The 19,390-nt window shown below is 43.1% G+C and overlaps 1 protein-coding gene across 2 annotated transcripts in view; it reads right to left on the bottom strand.

Annotated features, from left to right (window-relative positions):
- Positions 1-1,149: 1,149 nt before the first annotated feature.
- FTCD (formimidoyltransferase cyclodeaminase) overlaps positions 1,150-19,390 on the bottom strand; it is a 296,425-nt gene continuing 278,184 nt past the window's right edge. Inside the window, exons 16-17 of one of the 2 annotated variants that reach the window (XM_029606737.1) lie at positions 17,204-17,535; positions 1,150-1,566 (exon numbers count right to left, since the gene is read on the bottom strand). In XM_029606737.1, coding sequence (XP_029462597.1) covers positions 1,531-1,566; positions 17,204-17,535 — 368 coding nt within the window. In that variant the 3' untranslated portion in view covers positions 1,150-1,530. The remainder of the gene's footprint in view (positions 1,567-17,203; positions 17,536-19,390) is intronic. The other variant, XM_029606736.1, reaches the window with a different exon arrangement.

Raw genomic sequence — 19,390 nt, 5'->3', positions numbered from 1 at the left:
TTTGAGTATACAAAACTACACAAGTTGCAAGGCTGGCTTTAACTTGTGGGGAAACCATAGGCAAGGCCCTCTTCCCCGATTCTTCCTCTTCTGGTTTCCCCTCCTTACCTCACCTCAGAGGTGCCCCTGCTGTCCTCTGTATTGGTTACCAGCCCAGCAACAGCAACTTTAGAAAAGGAAATTCAGTATGGGGCCTGCCAGCGCTCATAAGAAGAGGCCTATCCCTTGCATGGGTTTCCATGGTAACAGAAAGCCTGTGCAGGGGAAGGGGGTGTCACCACTACAGGGCTAGTGAGCACATGAGGACTGGCAGGACTCTTGCTGAATTTCTTTTCCTGGTTGCTAATATTGTTGATCTGGAACCGGCAGGAAATATGCCCAGTTAAAGTCCTAGATCGGTGGTATGACAGTGATGGTGATGTTCTGGCACCATTAAAATTTGCATCGAAGGTGGTTGCCTCCACTGCCTATGCCTAAATCTGGGCCTGACAAGTAGTTGTGCAGCATTGCCTTCTCTCCACCCCCAATGTGGGTAATTTCGCTCTTATTAAGAACGGACAATTTTCAAACCCTCTTTTCCAAAGGAGCCTGGAACACTCTGAAAAGTATTTTGCTAGGTGTTTTGCAGTATGGTCTGAGCACTCTGGGACATTAAAGAAATGAGAAAGGGCCCAGGACTCACATGGAATTATGCAATTATGCAGCAGGAGGCCCTAAAGGCACCAAAATATTAGAGAATGTGATATAGGGCCTGGAGCTCAAAGATTTCTCTTCTGATGTTCTAAAACATCAGAGGAAATTGTGAAAGGTCTTGGACTTGGAAGCTTAGCAGCAGGGGGCCATTGTGTTCAGAAGTATCAGTGAAGGTGAGATGTGGCCTGCAGTTCATTGGGAGTTCTTCAGCAGTGGATTGAATGATCTGCATCATCAGAGACAGTAACATAGGGTCTGAGATTCTCTATGAGCTCTGCAACAAGTGGCCCTGACTATGCTGTGGGATATCAGAGAAAATAACTTGAACAAAACCAGGAGCAAATTCCAGGAGATCTCAGTATAGCTCCAATATTTAGCATACAGCACCTAGTTCTAATTATTGCCCAGGCTCAGTCTCATTAGCACAAAGGAGAAAGGAAGTCTTTGTACAGCTGTAACATAAACAGATTTATTTAGCCATCATGGGAATGAATTTGCATATACATTACCCAATAAAATAAAACTCCAAGAAAATGTAATGTAGGTTTGATGTGAGAGGAAAACAATATGTTCAGAGATATAGGGGAAAGCAGCATGTGTGCAGGGCCTATGTTGGCGCCAGAGCAGAATATGTGCAAATACTGGGATGATGTCAGTATACATGAAAATAACAGGCTATATGCAAAGATAGAGAGGGTGTCAGCACAGGGATACCAAGAAAGAACAGGATGAGATGAGTGCAGGGCCTTGAAGAGTATCAGCACAGGAATAATGGGGATAGCTTCTGCATCAGTTGCTGTGTAGATTCATGCTCCAGGAGACAATTACATCATTTGCTTAGTCGGAACCAGAAGAACTTGATCCACTACTATGCTGTAATTCAAACATATATGTATGGATAAATTGCACAGTATGCAGATATTGGGTGATTACTTTAGCAACCCCTCTACAAATAGTTACTAGCATCAAGAGATCATGCATTCATCCCATGATAGCAAGCCTCTCAAACTATCATCATTGCAAGAGTGATATCTTCCTTGGGAAGACAAGCACCCTCTTCACCACCCACTCTCCAAACCACTTCATTAACTGCACTATACTTATCTAAAGTCTAGCAAGTTCTTATCAGTGACTCAGTAGGGAATGAGGTGTGGGATTTCTTTTATTAGTGACTCAGCAGGATACAGTATGTCCATTCATGTCATGTATGTCTATGTGACAACACAACAAAAAACAAACCACCATAGGTCAATTAGACCTCAAAACCAAGTACAACAAAAATAATCTATATTTCCAACCCTCCTACCAAAAAACGGATTCTGTATATTATGTATTTATTTGAAAAATTAGGGAGACCTTTATAAATTGTTGCGGACTTTTACAATTTATTTATTTAAATTCTATTCTGCTTTTTGGCCCTTCAAAGTGGATTGTATTCAGGTACTATAGATATTTTCCTATCCCCAGAAGGCTCACAATCTTTCGTTTATACCTAAGTCAATGGAGGGTAAAGTGACTTGCCCAAGGTCACAAGGAGTGGCAGTAGGATTTCCCTGGCTTGTAGCCTGCTGTGATAACCACTAAAAATATGTGTAACAACATGGACTGAAACCAGTGATTATAATGGTCATTTAGGTACCAAACACTAACTTGTGCAGGTCCACGCCAATGAATGAGGGCCCCCTTAATTTTTAAGTAAATACATAATATACAGATCTAGTGTTTTGGTAGGAGAGTTGGGAACGTAGGTTATTTTTTTATGCATGGTTTTGATGAATCTGGGGTAGATTTTCAAAAAGCGCGCCTTCGCGTACTTTTGTTGGCGCATCAGGCGCAAACAAAAGTACGCTGGATTTTAGTAGATACACGCGTAGCCGCGCGTATCCGCTAAAATCCTGGATCGGCGCGTGCAAGGCTGCCGATTTCGTGTAGCCGGCGCGCGCCGAGCCGCGCAGCCTGCCGCCATTCCCTCCAAGGCCACTCCGAAATCGGAGTGGCCTCGGAGGGAACTCGCTTTTGCCCTCCCCTCACCTTCCCCTCCCTTCCCCACCCCCCCGGCCCTATCTAGACCCCCCCCTACCTTTGTCGGGGGATTTACGCCTCCCGGAGGGAGAAGTAAATCCCCGTGCGCCAGCGGGCCGCTAGCGCGCCGAGACGCGACCTGGGGGTGGTTCCGGAGGGCGCAGCCACGCCCCCGGACCGCCCCAGGCCGAAACCATGCCCCCGGGCCCGCCCCCGAAACGCCGCATCCCGCCCCCAAAACGCCGCGCCGATCCGACACGCCCCCCAACACGCCCCCGACCCGCCCCCCTCGAAAAACCCCGGGACTTACGCGAGTCCCGGGGCTCTGCGCGCGCCGGTAGGCCTATGGAACATAGGCGCACCGGCGTGCAAGGCCCTACTCACGTAAATCCGGGCGGATTTACGTGAGCAGGGCTCTTAAAATCTGCCCCTATGTGTGTTACAATATTATAATACATAACCGTTTCCCTTAATGTCTTTTATATCTCAGCACTGCAACACATTACTGTATCCATTAACCTCTTCTGCATGTTAGTATTATAAAACTTCATTATATCCAGTTATGACCCTTTTTTACTTTTGCACTGTACTATTTCATACTATCCATAAGGCATTACCTTATCTAGCAGTCATTTTCTAGCCAATGGGACAAGCAAAACTGCAGGGTATTTTTCCTACTCTAGGCAAGTCACTGAAGCCAGTGATTTCACTGAACCCAGACCTCCTGAAGTTGGGGTGAGAAAGGATAACGAAGAAATAAAACCAATCAAGGTCATCTATTTTGCTAACTAACTCATCCTAGCTGGCATATGCATGGATTGACATTGCCAACCTTATTTTTTTGCATCCTAAAACTGAAAGAACATTTTGCAGCCACTGTTTTATTTTAGGTTGTATGTTTCTGAAGTTCTCTGAGTGAAAGGAAAAATGTAAAAAAAAAATAAATTTTCAAAAGGAGACACTGAATAAGATGTGCTGTGGGCTATGTTTTTCCCTGTTGTCACTATGTAAGAAAGGCAGAGACTGAATTATAATTTGTCTATTTACTGTTATAGTCAGAGCCCCTGGACTCCCACAATTTTGTGTCATGGGAAGAGCCACAAAATGTGACTCTTACCACCGAACTGGCCAATCCTGACCAAATTGCTGTAGGAGACCAGAGAATGCCTCAGAAGAGAAATATTGGTAGCAATGGGATGGCACATTGCCCCTCTTCCTCCCTTCCTCCACCCTCTGCAGAAGAGAAATATTGGTGGCAGTGCAATGGTGTAATCTTTCTAAGATTGCCATCTGGTTCCAGATTTTTTAAATAGTCAATAAGGTAGCTAGTAAGCAGTAAGTAGTGTGTTTATTTTTAAAAGTCTGCAGAACTGAGTGTTCTGCAGATTTTTAAAGAACTGAGTGTTTGTATTTAATACAAACTGAGTGTTTGTATTAAAACAAAACAAAAACCAAAACCAAAATGTAGCCAGAAGCTAAAAAATAAGCTAGGAGCAGTGTATACCTAAGTAAAAAGGTTGAATAGTTCAGCTCAGTTGCTCACCTTGGAAAGGTGTTGAGGTAGTGTGATTGGGTTTGAATAGGTACCAACATTTGTTAATCAAGAGAGCAATGAGTCTGACTAAGTGTTAAGGTTGTGTGTTTGATTTGAATAGGTAGCATTCTTTGTTAATCAGCACAGCAGTGAGTCACTCAGGAAAACTAACTGAAGTGTGCATCTCCTAAGGGATTGTTTTGCACTAATTTACCTTAGAAGCACATTATATATTACAAGGGAAGTGTTAAGGTTGTGTGTTTTATTTGATTAGGTACAATTCTTTGTTAATCAGAACAGCAGTGAGTCACTCAGGAAAACTAACTGAAGTGTAAATCTCCAAAGGGATTGTTTTGTACTAATTTACCTTACAAGCACATTATAAATTAGAAGGGAAGAGCTCAGTAACCCACATTCCAGTGGGAACACTGAGAGGAGAGGATCACCTTGCTGGTGACTGAAAGGAATCAGTAAGTTTTTGCTTGGGACATTGTCTTTTTTAAAAGTAATGGGGCAAAGTTAACTATTTGGGAATATTATTTAGTGTGTTTGTGCTTTTAATAGTCAGAAAGGCAGTGAATAAACAAGTTAGACTTTGTATTTTTAAATAGTCAGTCAGTAAGGTAGCTAGTAAGCAGTAGGTAGTGTGTTTATTTTTAAAAGTCTGCAGAACTGAGTGTTCTGCAGTTTTTTAAAGAACTGAGTGTTTGTATTTAATACAAAGTGAGTGTTTGTATTAAAAAAAAACACACAAAAAAAAGAACCCCAAAAAGTAGCCAGAAGCTAGAAATAAGCTAGGAACAGTGTATACCTAAGTAAAAAGGTTGAATAGTTCAGCTCAGTTACTCACCTTGGAAAGGTGTTGCGGTAGTGTGATTGGGTTTGAATAGGTACCAATATTTGTTAATCAAGAGAGCAGTGAGTCACTCTGGCTGACTAACTGAAGTTAGACTGTTTGTATTTCCCAACCCTCCCACCCCTTGCCCACCCACCCCTAACTCACCCCTTAATTTATAGGCAGGTGCCACTTTCACAAAAAAAAACAAATCAACAAAAACTTTGAGAATTCGATCAGACCCCGGTAGGCCACTACCAGACACATAGTGAATTCACTAATACATTTAAAGGACATTAGACACATTCCTACTCCCATAGCAATCTAAAACTTAACTAGAAACTGATCAAAATTGAGATGAAGGCAGCAGTCCAGCAGCAAGAGGGGGGCTTCCCAGTCTTTTGCATAGAGGGTCACATGTATGATTTTTTACCCACCGGTGAGAAGTTGTACATGTGCATGCGATGCAAAGAGCTCCTGGCTCTCAGAGAACGAGTCCGATCTCTGGAGGCTAGAGTGGCAGACCTGGAGGAGCTGAGGCAGACAGAGATGTATATAGATGAGACCTTCAGGGACATAGTAGTCAAGTCCCAACTTCAGACTGGCAGCCCTGGTACTGCCTTGGAGGAAGAAGGTCTCATGATGGGAGAGCATCAACCAGGTGCAGCAGGAAAGGATCCTGTAGCAAGGACCTGCTCTCCAGGTGATGCTTTGTCTTTTCGCACTGAGGATATCTCCCCAAGGCCTACTGCCCAGGAGGGAAGGGTTAGGTCGGCCGTCATAGGTGGTGATTCGATTATTAGGAATGTAGATAGCTGGGTGGCTGGTGGGCGTGAGGATCGCCTGGTAACATGCCTACCTGGTGCGAAGGTGGCGGACCTCACACGTCACCTAGGTAGGATTTTAGACAGTGCTGGGGAGGAGCCGGCTGTTGTGGTACATGTGGGCACCAACGACATAGGAAATTGTGGGAGGGAGGTTCTGGAAGCCAAATTTAGGCTCTTAGGAAGAAAGCTTAAATCCAGAACCTCCAGGCTAGAATTCTCTGAAATGCTCCCTGTTCCACTCACAGGTCACCAGAGGCAGGCAGAGCTCCGGAGTCTCAATGCGTGGATGAGACGATGGTGCAAGGAAGAGGGATTCAGTTTTGTTAGGAACTGGGGAACCTTTTGGGGAAGGGGGAGTCTCTTCTGAAGGGATGGGCCCCACCTTAACCAGGGTGGAACCAGACTGCTGGCGCTAACCTTTAAAAAGGAGATAGAGCAGCTTTTAAACTAGAACAAAGGGGAAAGCCGACAGTCGCTCAGCAGCGCATGGTTCGGAGAGAGGTATCTTCAAAGGATGCTAATGCTGCATTAGAATTAGGGCATCCCGACAGTGAGGTTCCAATAATTAGAAAAATAGTCCAAGTACCTGTAACTAAAAACTCACCTGAGCTAAAAAATTCTAACTTATCCCTATCAATTAAAAAGCAGAATGAAAATACAAACAAAAAATAAACTTTTAAATGTTTGTATGCTAATGCCAGAAGTCTAAGAAGTAAGATGGGAGAATTAGAATGTATAGCAGTGAATGATCTGATCCAAAACCAAATGTGGTGGAGGAGTACTGTTCGTACCCTGAAGAAATTATACGCTTCTTTGACGGATTACAGAAAGTAATTTTTGCACACCGACATACAATTTGAAAAGGAAACATCCCCTGAAGAAAGGTCCTGTGCTGGACCTGAAACACGACCATGTTGGGTTATCCTGTATTCCAGATAAGTCGGGACAATAAGCATGCTTTTTAAAAAAAAATGTATTGTTGTGCACAAAAAACACAAAAATACAAAAAAAAGGAAAAGTGTATATACACAGAGTTGAGTCATATTTGGTGCATGATACAGACATATGAAAATATTGGATGGAGGAGGAGGGTTGATGATTATGCACACAGCGAGTTCACCCATGGGGGTTTATGGCTCTAATATATGAAACCTATCCTCTTTCCACATAAAAATGTTTTCTTTGTCTTGAAATGCTGACTCGTGGGGTTAGAGCACTCCGGAGTCATTAATAAAGTTCGTTGTAGAGTCGATAACTCACCAGTGGGGTGAGTATATGGAATAGTATAATACATTTAAAAATTATTTTGAGGTGATTTGGTTTTGGATCAGATTACATAGTAGAAATCCCTCAAAGATATTTGGTGCAATTGATTTTTAGCAGTGAATGATGACATGGACTTAATTGGCATCTCAGAGACATGGTGGAAAGAGGATAACCAATGGGACAGTGCTATACCGGGGTACAAATTATATCACAATGACAGAGAGGAGCATCCGTGAGGAGGTGTGGCGCTTTATAGGGGTGTGCATTCGGATTGACCGCATTAGTAAAACGCAACTCATATTTTTTTTTTACTTAAAAAATTGATTCGACATAAACGATCGGATTTCCCACATATCGAACATAGATATGTTCGATATGTGGGAAATCGCGATTGTTGAGCCAAAATAAAAATATAAACCCCCTCACCCTCCTTAATCCCCCCCCCGACTTACCACAACTCCCTGGTGATGGAGCGAGGAGTGAGGACGCCATTTCTGCAATCCTTGGCGAGAAGCATGTGACGTCGGCGGCACGTCGAGTGATGCCGGCGTCACGTGATTCCCGGCTCGTTCGCGCCGGATGGCTCGTTCGGCCCAAAAAGAACTTTTGGCCAGCTTGGGGGGGCCTCCTGACCCCCCCAAGCTGGCCAAAAGTTCTTTTTGGGCCGAACGAGCCGTCCGGCGCGAACGAGCCGGGAATCACGTGGCGCCGCGTCACTCAGACGCGACGTCACGTGATTCCCGGCAAGTTCGCGCCGGACGGCTCGTTCGGCGCGAACAAGCCGGGAATCACGTGACGCCGACGTCACGTGATTCCCGGCAAGTTCGCGCCGGACGGCTCGTTCGGCCCAAAAAGAACTTTTGGCCAGCTTGAGGGGGTCAGGAGGCCCCCCCAAGCTGGCCAAAAGTTCTTTTTGGGCCGAACGAGCCGTCTGGCGCGAACTTGCCGGGAATCACGTGACGTCGCGTCTGAGTGATGCGGCGCCACGTGATTCCCGGCTCGTTCGCGCCGGACGGCTCGTTCGGCCCAAAAAGAACTTTTGGCCAGCTTGGGGGGGTCAGGAGGCCCCCCCAAGCTGGCCAAAAGTTCTTTTTGGGCCGAACGAGCCGTCCGGCGCGAACGAGCCGGGAATCACGTGACGCCGCGTCACTCGACGTGCCACCGACGTCACATGCTTCTCGCCAAGGATTGCAGAAATGACGTCCTCACTCCTCGCTCGATCACCAGGGAGTTGTGGTAAGTCTGGGGGGGGGATTAAGGAGGGTGAGGGGGTTTAATTTTTTTTTGGCACATATGTACATATACCCAACTCATTGGATTTTTTTTATGTCCATATTGGCCGCAAGTGGGACCCCCTTTCGGACATAAAAAATATGAACATAAAATTTTGCTCTGCACATCCCTAGCGCTTTATGTCCGGGATGGCATAGAGTCCAACAGGATAAACATCCTGCATGAGACTAAATACAAAATTGAATCTTTAAGGGTAGAAATCCCTTGTGTGTCGGGGAAGACTATAGTGATAGGAGTATACTACCGTCCACCTGGTCAAGATGGTGAGACGGAGAGTGAAATGCTAAGAGAAATTAGGGAAACTAACCAAATTGGTAGTGTGGTAATAATGGGAGACTTCAATTACCCCAATATTGACTGGGTAAATGTATCATTGGGACACTCTAGAGAGATAACGTTCCTGTATGGAATAAATGATAGCTTTATGGAGCAATTAGTTCAGGAACCAATGAGAGAGGGAGCAATTTTAGATCTAATTCTCAGTGGAGCACAGGACTTGGTGAGAGAGGTAACGGTGGTGAGGCCGCTTGGCAATAGTGATCATAATATGATCAAATTTGATTTAATGACTGGAAGAGGAACAGTGTGAGAATCCAAGGCTCTTGTGTTAAACTTTCAAAAGGGAAACTTTGATAAAATGAGAAAAATTGTTAAAAAAAAACTGAAAGGAGAAGCTACAAAAGTAAAAAATGTCCAAGAGGCGTGGTCATTGTTAAAAAATACCATTCTAGAAGCACAGTCCAGATGTATTCCACACATTAAGAAAGGTGGAAAGAAGGCAAAGCGATTACCAGCATGGTTAAAAGGGGAGATGAAAGAAGCTATTTTAGCCAAAAGATCTTCATTCAAAAATTGGAAGAAGGACCCAACAGAAGAAAATAGGATAAAGCATAAACTTTGGCAAGTTAAATGTAAGACATTGATAAGACAGGCTAAGAGAGAATTTGAAAAGAAGTTGGCTGTAGAGGCAAAAACTCACAGTAAAAACTTTTTAAAATATATCCAAAGCAGAAAGCCTGTGAGGGAGTCAGCTGGACCATTAGATGATCAAGGGGTTAAAGGGCACTTAGAGAAGATAAGGCCATCGCAAAAAGATTAAATGATTTCTTTGCTTCGGTGTTTACTGAAGAGGATGTTGGGGAGGTACCCGTAATGGAGAAGATGGGTAATGATTCAGATGGACTGAATCAAATCATTGTGAACCTAGAAGATGTGGTAGACCTGATTGACAAACTGAAGAGTACTAAATCACCTGGACCGAATGGTATACACCCCAGAGTTCTGAAGGAACTAAAAAATGAAATTTCAGACCTATTAATAAAAATTTGTAACCTATCATTAAAATCATCCATTGTACCTGAAGACTGGAGGATAGCAAATGTAACCCCAATATTTAAAAAGGGCTCCAGGGGTGATCCGGGAAACTACAGACCAGTTAGCCTGACTTCAGTGCCACAAAAAATAGTGGAAAGTGTTCTAAACATCAAAATCACAGAACATATAGAAAGACATGGTTTAATGGAACAAAGTCAGCATGGCTTTACTCAAGGGAAGTCTAGCCTCACAAATCTGCTTCACTTTTTTGAAGGAGTTAATAAACATGTGGATAAAGGTGAACCGGTAGATGTAGTATACTTGGATTTTCAGAAGGCGTTTGACAAAGTTGCTCATGAGAGGCTTCTAGGAAAAGTAAAAAGTCATGGGATAGGTGGCAATGTCATTTCGTGGATTGCAAACTGGCTAAAAGACAGGAAACAGAGAGCAGGATTAAATGGCCAATTTTCTCAGTGGAAGGGAGTGGACAGTGGAGTGCCTCAGGGATCTGTATTGGGACCCTTACTTTTCAATATATTTATAAATGATCTGGAAAGAAATCTGATGAGTGAGATAATCAAATTTGCAGATGACACAAAATTGTTCAGAGTAGTTAAATCACAAGCAGATTATGATAAATTGCAGGAAGACCTTATGAGACTGGAAAATTGGGTATCCAAATGGCAGATGAAATTTAATGTGGATAAGTGCAAGGTGATGCATATAGAGAAAAATAACCCATGCTATAATTACACAATGTTGGGTTCCATATTAGGTGCTACAACCCAAGAAAGAGATTTAGGCGTCATAGTGGATAACACATTGAATTCGTCAGTACAGTGTGCTGTGGCAGTCAAAAAAGCAAACAGAATGTTGGGAATTATTAGAAAGGGAATGGTGAATAAAATGGAAAATATCATAATGCCTCTGTATCGCTCCATGGTGAGACCGCACCTTGAATACTGTGTATAATTCTGGTCGCCGCATCTCAAAAAAGATATAATTGCGATGGAGAAGGTACAGAGAAGGGCTACCAAAATGATAAGGGGAATGGAACAGCTCCCCTATGAGGAAATACTAAAGAGGTTAGGACTTTTCATCTTGGAGAAGAGACGGCTGAGGGCGGATATGATAGAGATGTTTAAAATCATGAGAGGTCTAGAACGTGTAGATGTGAATTGGTTATTTACTCTTTTGGATAGTAGAAAGACTAGGGGGCACTCCATGAAGTTAGCATGGGGCACATTTAAAACTAATCGGAGAAAGTTCTTTTTCACTCAACGCACAATTAATCTCTGGAATTTGTTGCCAGAGGATGTGGTTAGTGCAGTTAGTATAGCTGTGTTTAAAAAAGGATTGGATAAGTTCTTGGACGAGAAGTCCATTACCTGCTATTAAGTTCACTTAGGGGTAGATTTTCAGACGAGCGCGAACAGCCTACTTTTGTTTGCGCTCCAGGCGCAAACAAAAGTACGCTGGATTTTAGTAGATACGCGCGTAGTCGCGCGTATCGGCTAAAATCCTGGATCGGCGCGCGCAAGGCTATCGATTTCGTATAGCCTGCGCGCGCCGAGCCGCGCAGCCTACCCCCGTTCCCTCCTAGGCCGCTCCGAAATCGGAGCGGCCTAGAAGGGAACTTTCCTTTGCCCTCCCCTCACCTTCCCCTCCCTTCCCCTACCTAACCCACCCGCCCGGCCCTGTCTAAACCCCCATCCTACCTTTGTCGGGGGATTTACGCCTCCCAGAGGGAGGCGTAAATCCCCGCGCGCGAGCGGGACTCCTGCGCGCCGGGCCGCGACCTGGGGGCGGGTACGGAGGGCGCGGCCACGCCCCCGGGCCGTAGCCACGCCCCCGTACCCGCCCCCAAAACGCTGCCGACACGCCCCCGAAACGCCGCGACGACCGGGCCCGCCCCCCGACACGCCCCCGACACGCCCCCCTCCGAGAACCCCGGGACTTACGCGAGTCCCGGGGCTCTGCGCGCGCCGGGAGGCCTATGTAAAATAGGCTTCCCGGCGCGCAGGGCCCTGCTCGCGTAAATCCGCCCGGTTTTGGGCGGATTTACGCGAGCAGGGCTCTGAAAATCCGCCCCTTAGAGAATAGCCACTGCTATTAGCAATGGTAACATGGAATAGACTTAATTTTTGGGTACTTGCCAGGTTCTTATGGCCTGGATTGGCCACTGTTGGAAACAGGATGCTGGGCTTGATGAACCCTTAGTCTGACCCAGTATGGCATTTTCTTATGTTCTTACCCATATGACTCCAAGGTTTTTGACCTTTGTTTTTTTTGTTTGTTTTTTTTTTAATTCTTTATTTTATCATTTTTAGACATTACAAAAAAATCAAATTTTTGTAAAAATAGAAAAACATCATAAAGAAGGGAAAAGAAAAATTTTTTTCCATACAATTTCCAAAGTAAAATAAATTAAAAATTACCTTACTTTATTAATCCATAAATCAATATAGTATATTAACCAGATCCATAAACTTAGAGAGATACTTATAGATAATTAAACATTAATAGATAATCAACTGCACGTCTTCATTCAATTATCTTATTTTTACGCATTTATGGGAGATGAAGTAATGGGAGTTTTAGATTGCAGGAAAGTTTTCAACTGTTCAACTGTGAAAAAAATATTTACTTCTGAACCTTTCTTTATTACACATTTGCAAGGAAATTTTAGCTTAAAGGAATATCCTAATGAAATTGTACTTGGTGCAGGGTTAAAAAGGCCCCTGCATTTCTCTTGTGTTATAGAAGAAAGGTCAGGAAACATTTTTACATTTTCAGCAAAGAATAAGGTAGGAAACTTTCTAAAATAATTTTTCATTATAGATTGAACATCCCCTGAAGATATACATGATACTAATAAAGTGCCTCTATCTAACACTTCTAGTGATGAACTTTCTAGTATTTCAGTCAAGTTATCTTGTAAATTGATTCTATTTGTGGAAACAGTTTTAAGGAAATAACACTTATTTATAACAGGAAAATTAGATTCTTCAAAACCAAGAACCTCTTGGAAATATCGTTTCAAGGAAACTTATGGAGTTTCACCTAGAACACGGGGAAAATTTAGAATTCTGACATTTACATGTCTAGAAGTGTTTTCAAGGACTTCCACTCTTCTAGCGAGAAATTCTTTGTCTTTTATCACAGCAACTTTAAATTTCGAATTTTCACATTCCTTCTCCTCCAATGAATCCACTTTAGTTGATAACAGATCAACTTTCCTTTGAAAATCTAGAGAGGTAAAGGCATTTTGGGACGCCAAACTCTCTACCTTGATAGCCAGATTATTTACCGTGGTAGCTACCCCCACCATCAGGTCCCAAAGTGCAGCCATAGTGACGACCTCAGGGTGCTCAGGAATCATTAGGGGCTTAATTTCAGGGGTAGCCACTTGTAACTGCAGGACGTTGTTCTCGTGACTTTCCCCTGTTGCCCCTTCTTCCTGGCCAGCTCTAGATATCCCCGCACTGGGCGTCTCGACCGATGTTGCCGCTATAGCTGGTAAAGCCTGAATGGTTGCGGTAAAAGATGGTGACTCTGCATCCAACCCGGAAGAGGTTCGCTCGCTCAGTGCTCCGGGCTGAAACTGCGACCCTGATCTTTGCGTCGGGGCTGGCCTCAGGTCTGGACTCAGTATAGTCTCCTCCAGGGCTGGAACCGCTCTCTCGGTCTCACGCTCCAAGGGCTCCTCGACTCCTGGCGTTTCCAAAACTGATGAGGTTAGGAATCGGATAATCTCCTGTTGCATCGCTGTAGAAGTTGAAGGTAAGGGTGTAGAAGGGTAAACCCTAATTTTCCCTTTCCTTTTGTGAGGCATTTTGGTAAAGGAAACAAAGTTTTTGCTTGCAGTCAGGGCACCACTTCACTCCTAACCGCGACGTGCAGCCATCTTGGATCTTGACCTTTGTTTTTAATGGGAACTCATATGTTCCCAATGGGATTTTCAGGTCCAGAATTAGTCTATGTTTGTTTTGTGCCCAAAGAACCTCAGTTTTGTTGGGATTTAAGTGATGTTTGTTGCTTTTTGTCCATTCTTGGAAGGCTGCAGGACATGTTCTAAGCTTCTTTATAGCTGTTTGTGAATCTAGGTCCATTGGTAGCATAAGCTGGACATTATCCACATACATGTTGGCTTTTATGTCAAAGGAGTGGATCAGTAGTGGTTTGAAGTATATTTTGCATAGTACTGTTGATAATATGGAACCTTGGCAGACCCCACAGTCTAATATCCAAGGTGAAGCTAAAAGTTCAGTAAAATGAACATTTTGTTTTCTGACAAAAAGGAATTAAACCAGGTGAGGGCCTTACCTCTTAGTCCAGTTTCTGCTGGTCATGATAACAGTTTTCACTGAACTTAATAGGGGGCAATTTTGAAAGGGAGTTCCATGGGATTTAACCTGCTGGAAAACTCCTCATTGAAAACTGCTCCAGGCCCTCAGCAGTGAAAATTATGTGTGCTGCCACCAACAGTGCACATACTTTTCTCTATAGGAAAAATTAGCAGCACTAGAGATAGGACTGAGGCAGGTTGAGCTTGCCTTCAAAGACTGAGCTCAGCTCACTATAACAAGGATTTCTTGCCAGACCTCATCTTTTTCTGTACGTTTTTTAATATGTTTTTATTTGTATATTTTTAAACATGTACAATTTGTGAACTACCATGAACTTCTTATGAAATGTGCGGGCTAGAAATCTTTTTAAATAATTAAATAATTACGTTCAGGGATTTCATTTTCAAATCCCTGCACTTGCTTATTCCTGCATTTCCATGCATATTTTGTAAAGTTTTCAAGGGAAATTCTATAGAGAGTTACCCTTTAAAAAAAGATGACCTTGCAGCCCATGGGGCCTTCAAGAATCCACTACTGCTGAAAATGTATCTGCCTATTCCATTTTCTATCAGATTCAAAAGAACATTAAGAAATTGCCATGCTGGGTCAGACCAAGGGTCCATCAAGCCCAGCTTCCTGTTTCCAACAGAGGCCAAACCAGGCCACAAGAACCTGGCAATTACCCAAACACTAAGAAGATCCCACGCTACTGATGCAATTAATAGCAGTGGCTATTCCCTAAGTATGAGCCCTTATACAGAGAAAATAGTATTTATACCTGTGTTTAATTAACTAGTAAACTGGAATGTATGTAAATGAAAAGATCACAAATTATGTATTATATTTTGGTACAAATCTGTTATTTTGTTCTCATATTATAGAAACATAGAAACATGATAGCAGAAAAAGATCGCATGGCCCATCCAGTCTGCCCATCCATCCAATTAATTTAGTATTATAATTCTCATCATCTTCTTAGAGATCCCCTGTATTTATTCCATGCTTTCTTGAATTCGGATACGGTTTTTGCCTCTACCATTCCACTGGGACCACCACCCTCTTTGTAAAAAGATATTTCCTAAGAATACTCCTGAATCTACCCTTTTCAATCTTATCTCATGGCCCCTCATTCTAGAGTCTCCTTTTTATTGAAAACGGCTAACCTCGTGTGCATGGAAATCTTTGAGATATTTGAATGTCTTTATCATATTTCTCCTATCTTGCTTTTCCTCTAGGGTGCACATGTTTAGATCTTTAAGTCTATCCCCATTGACTATTTTAGTAGCCATCCCCTGGACCAACTTTATCCTGTTTATATCCTTTTGAAGTTTCAGTCTCCAGAATTGTACACAGTATTCCAAGTGAGGTCTCTTTAGGGACCTATACAGGGGCAATATCACCTTCCTTTTCTCTGCTGACCACTCCTCTCCCTATGCAGCCAAATATCTTTCTGGCTTTTACCATTGCTTTATCCACCTATTTGACCACCTTAAGAACATCAGATACAATTACCCCCAGATCCCACTCTTCCTTTGTGCTCCGAAGAAATTCACCTTCAATACTATTCCTTTCCCTTGGATTTTTGCACCCTAAATGCATTACTTTGCATTTTTTAGCATTAAATTTTAGCTGTCTGTTATATCTGTGGATTCTTGGGCTGAGGTGAGATTGGCTCTGCCTTCATGGAGAATCTCACCATCAGCAGGTGGACCCAGGCAAAGCAGAGACCAGATAGGTGTTTCACTTTTATCAGCCCATATTCTCCTTGGGTTGAGCCTTTGGTTGCCGGGCTGGCAGCATTTAGGAAAAAGTCTCTGCAGATGGCTGGAGATGTGGTCTATGGTCAGACTAGGGTTGTAGGCAGACTGCGATCAGGTGTATCTAGAGTGCAGGCAAGGGTCAAAATCAGGTATCTATTCAAGGAAGAGGAAATGGGATGGATAGGGCTGAGGCAGACTTGGGCAGGCAAGACAGGTACAGGCTGGGCAGACAAAGGATGGAACAAGCTGTGAAGGAACACGCACTATTCAAGGTAGCTGGACCTGTTGCTGAGGCAGGGAGCATCAGGGAAACTGTCCTTATATAGGACAGTACTGGTGACATCATTGCTGGGGGCCGTGGGGACTTTCCCACCATGGTCCCTTTAAATGGGCCGAAGTCAGGCGCACAAGCACCTAAGGAGAAGTGCGGCGCATTGAGGCTGACGGTGTCTTGCTGTGTGGTGTTCGGTGGCATGTCAGCAGCGTTTTGCTGCATTAGAAGGCAGAGTGGCCAGCCTGACCACAAAGGTAAGGGTGGCAGTTCATGGGGGCAGCCCGTGGACTGCCGAACGCAACACTATCAGACTTAAGACCATTCCTCAACCTTTGCTAGATCCCTCCTCATGTTTTCCATTCCTCCCTGGCTGTCCACCCTTGTACAGATTTTGGTATTATTGGCAAAAAGGCAAACCTTTCCTGACAACCCTTCCATTATGTCACTCACAAAAATGTTCAAAAGGACCTATCCCTGAGGCATACCACTAGTATCAACCCCTTCCTCAGAGAAAACTCCATTTACCACTACTCTTTGTTGCCTCCCCTTCAGCCAGTTTCTAACCCAGTCAGGATTTTATATTTTTTTTTGGGGGGGGGGGGGGGGTGTTTCCAGATCCCAACTAATGTTAGGTGACTGAGTGGACTGATTGACAATCCACATTTTTATTGGGAGTCCAGGGGATCTCTCTCATGATATTTCTCATTCTCTCCTGTCTCTCTCTATACATTTCCAGTTCTTTAACCTATCACTCAATTCTTTCACGTTTGTTCTCTGTTGATCTCCTCTTTCACTGCTGTCTATCTTCTTTTATATCCTTTACTCTCCCACTATTTTATTCCCCTCTTTTTTTAAATCCCTTTTCCTCCTTCTAATTTGTCTTTATTCTCTTTCGCATTCACTCCTCCACCATTTCAATGTTTCTTTAGAGTCTGAAAGAGTTCCTTTTAAAATAAGCATGATAACTTTTTGGGTTGAAGACAATTCCCGCATATCTGTATGAACTACAGTACTATTCCTAGAAAAGTCTTCTTACCTTCTTTCCATGCCCATGGCCATGCTTCTGATGCTTCTGCTTCTTAAGATGCCCATGGGAGTGACAATCGGGAGGACTCTGGCTAGGATGACATCCTCCATGCATTTCATGGAATCCAGGCTGGTGATGACAGGGTCCATGATGTCCACTTGGATTAGTGCATGAGGTGTCAGAGTAACCAGTTGGGTAACCACCAGTGGAAGGTGGCTGACCATAACCTGGGTAGCCTGCATGGTGATGCATGACTAAGCCTGGTGGAGATTGACCTGGACATACCGCAGGAACAGAAGGATTGACTTGTATGTTGAGCTGAGGTTGTCCACAAGGTGTACCTATAAAATCAAGAAAATCATTCAGGATTTACAATGCATTCCATTCATTCCTTCCACCAGTCCTGCTTTAAAACAAAATAAAAGCAAAACTGTTTTCCAGAGACACTTAGCATGACCCTTCAGACTGGCAAAGAGAAGGCAGAATTAGGATGTGTCCCCTTACTATTCCCCATACATAATTAAATATTCAACTTCTGGCGCCATCTCAATAACAGTAACAATTACTCCTTCTACTACCAGGCACATTGTGAAGTAACAAAAAACTGGAAAAAAAAAAAAGCACACTGCATCTATTTAGAAAACCTACCGTACCAAACCAGCAGTAACACTTGGAACTCATACAATTACAATCTTGCAATGCAAATATAGCAACGTGCCCTAGAACACTGATATATCTCCTGTTGAAAGATGCAAATTGAAAAACAGAACAAACAGGGCTGCTACAGATCCCTCTACAGAAAATAAATGCTAGTCTAATACCTAACCTTGGTCACAAATGCAAAACACAGACCCTCACAAAGTACAGAATACGTGATCACATACTAGAAATAGAAAGATGCAGACAGAAACTGAATTGGAAATTACAAGAATGCATGTCCTTCTATTTTATTCAAAATGCAAAGAAATCAAAGATGCACGTTTCATAAAGCTGACAGAAAAAATCAAAGGCCTCCCACAAAAGAATGAGTAGGAAAACCTCTGTCTAATCCTAGGCTGAACAGGAAAAATAGCACCTACAGCAGCAAAATATGTGGTATCCTGCTACAAGGTCAGAGACAAAATCTAACCAGGGACAAATGGGATTAGCACCAAAACCTGACGCACGTCTCTGATATTGTACTTTCTACAACCTGTAACTTAACTTTACTATTATTATTTTGTAATTGTTTTCCTTTCTTTTATTCCCCTTTTCTTTTCATCATTTTAGGTTTTAATGCATTTTCTACAAGAATGTATCATTGTTTATTATAACCAAAAAAAAAAACCCAGGAGAAAATCATTTTTTCCATAGCTTTTTTTTGCTGCTTGGTTGCTTATAATAAACATTGATAAATTCTTGGGGAAAATATAATAACATCTGAAAACGAAGAATCCTAATAATTCTGAATATTATTTTGGCAACACAAGATAAATTATCATGCCAACAAAGTTATCTGAATCTGAAAGCAAAATGAATTCAATATTGTTTATTTGTTCTCTCACTAAACAGTGCAAAGCCATGGCCCCTGAGTACCATAGGAAAAAGAAATCACGGTCTCACAGTATACCAAGGATAGAGAAATCATTAGGGGTGTGCACAGTAGAAACTTCTGTTTCATGTTGTTATTTCATGTGTCATTTAATTTGTTTCATTTTGTCATTTGCATTTCTGGGAACTTTTGGTTTCCACTCACCTTGAGATTGCTTGGATTAGTGGTGGGGGAGCAGGCAGCACAGACTTTTTTCTCTCTCAAACACACAACACGCATTCTCACATGTTCACTGTCTCACACCTATATATTCTCATTTTTACATACATGGTTCCTCACATTCCTCTCATTCTCCCCCACACACTCTTTCACATGCTCACTCACATTCTCATTCTCTCCCTCACACATTCTGACTCTATCACTTCTTTCCCATACACATATACACTCCCTCACATACACTTGTCCACTCATATCCACTCCCTCGCACATGCTCATACATTTCTATCCCTCTCACACCTATCCTTCTCCTCATACTCACACATGCTTATTCTCTCGCCCAACCCAAACACACCAGTGGCAGCAAACTCCTTGGGGTCCCTGCAGCCTGATAAGACTCCTTCTTCCAGGGATGAGTAGACACTGCATTTGCTCTTCCTCCTTCTGCT

This window comes from Rhinatrema bivittatum, chromosome 6 (assembly GCF_901001135.1).
Source record: "Rhinatrema bivittatum chromosome 6, aRhiBiv1.1, whole genome shotgun sequence".
Lineage (NCBI taxonomy): Eukaryota > Metazoa > Chordata > Amphibia > Gymnophiona > Rhinatrematidae > Rhinatrema > Rhinatrema bivittatum.
Note: the sequence above shows the minus strand (reverse complement) of the source record. Positions and strands in the feature narration are given on the sequence as shown.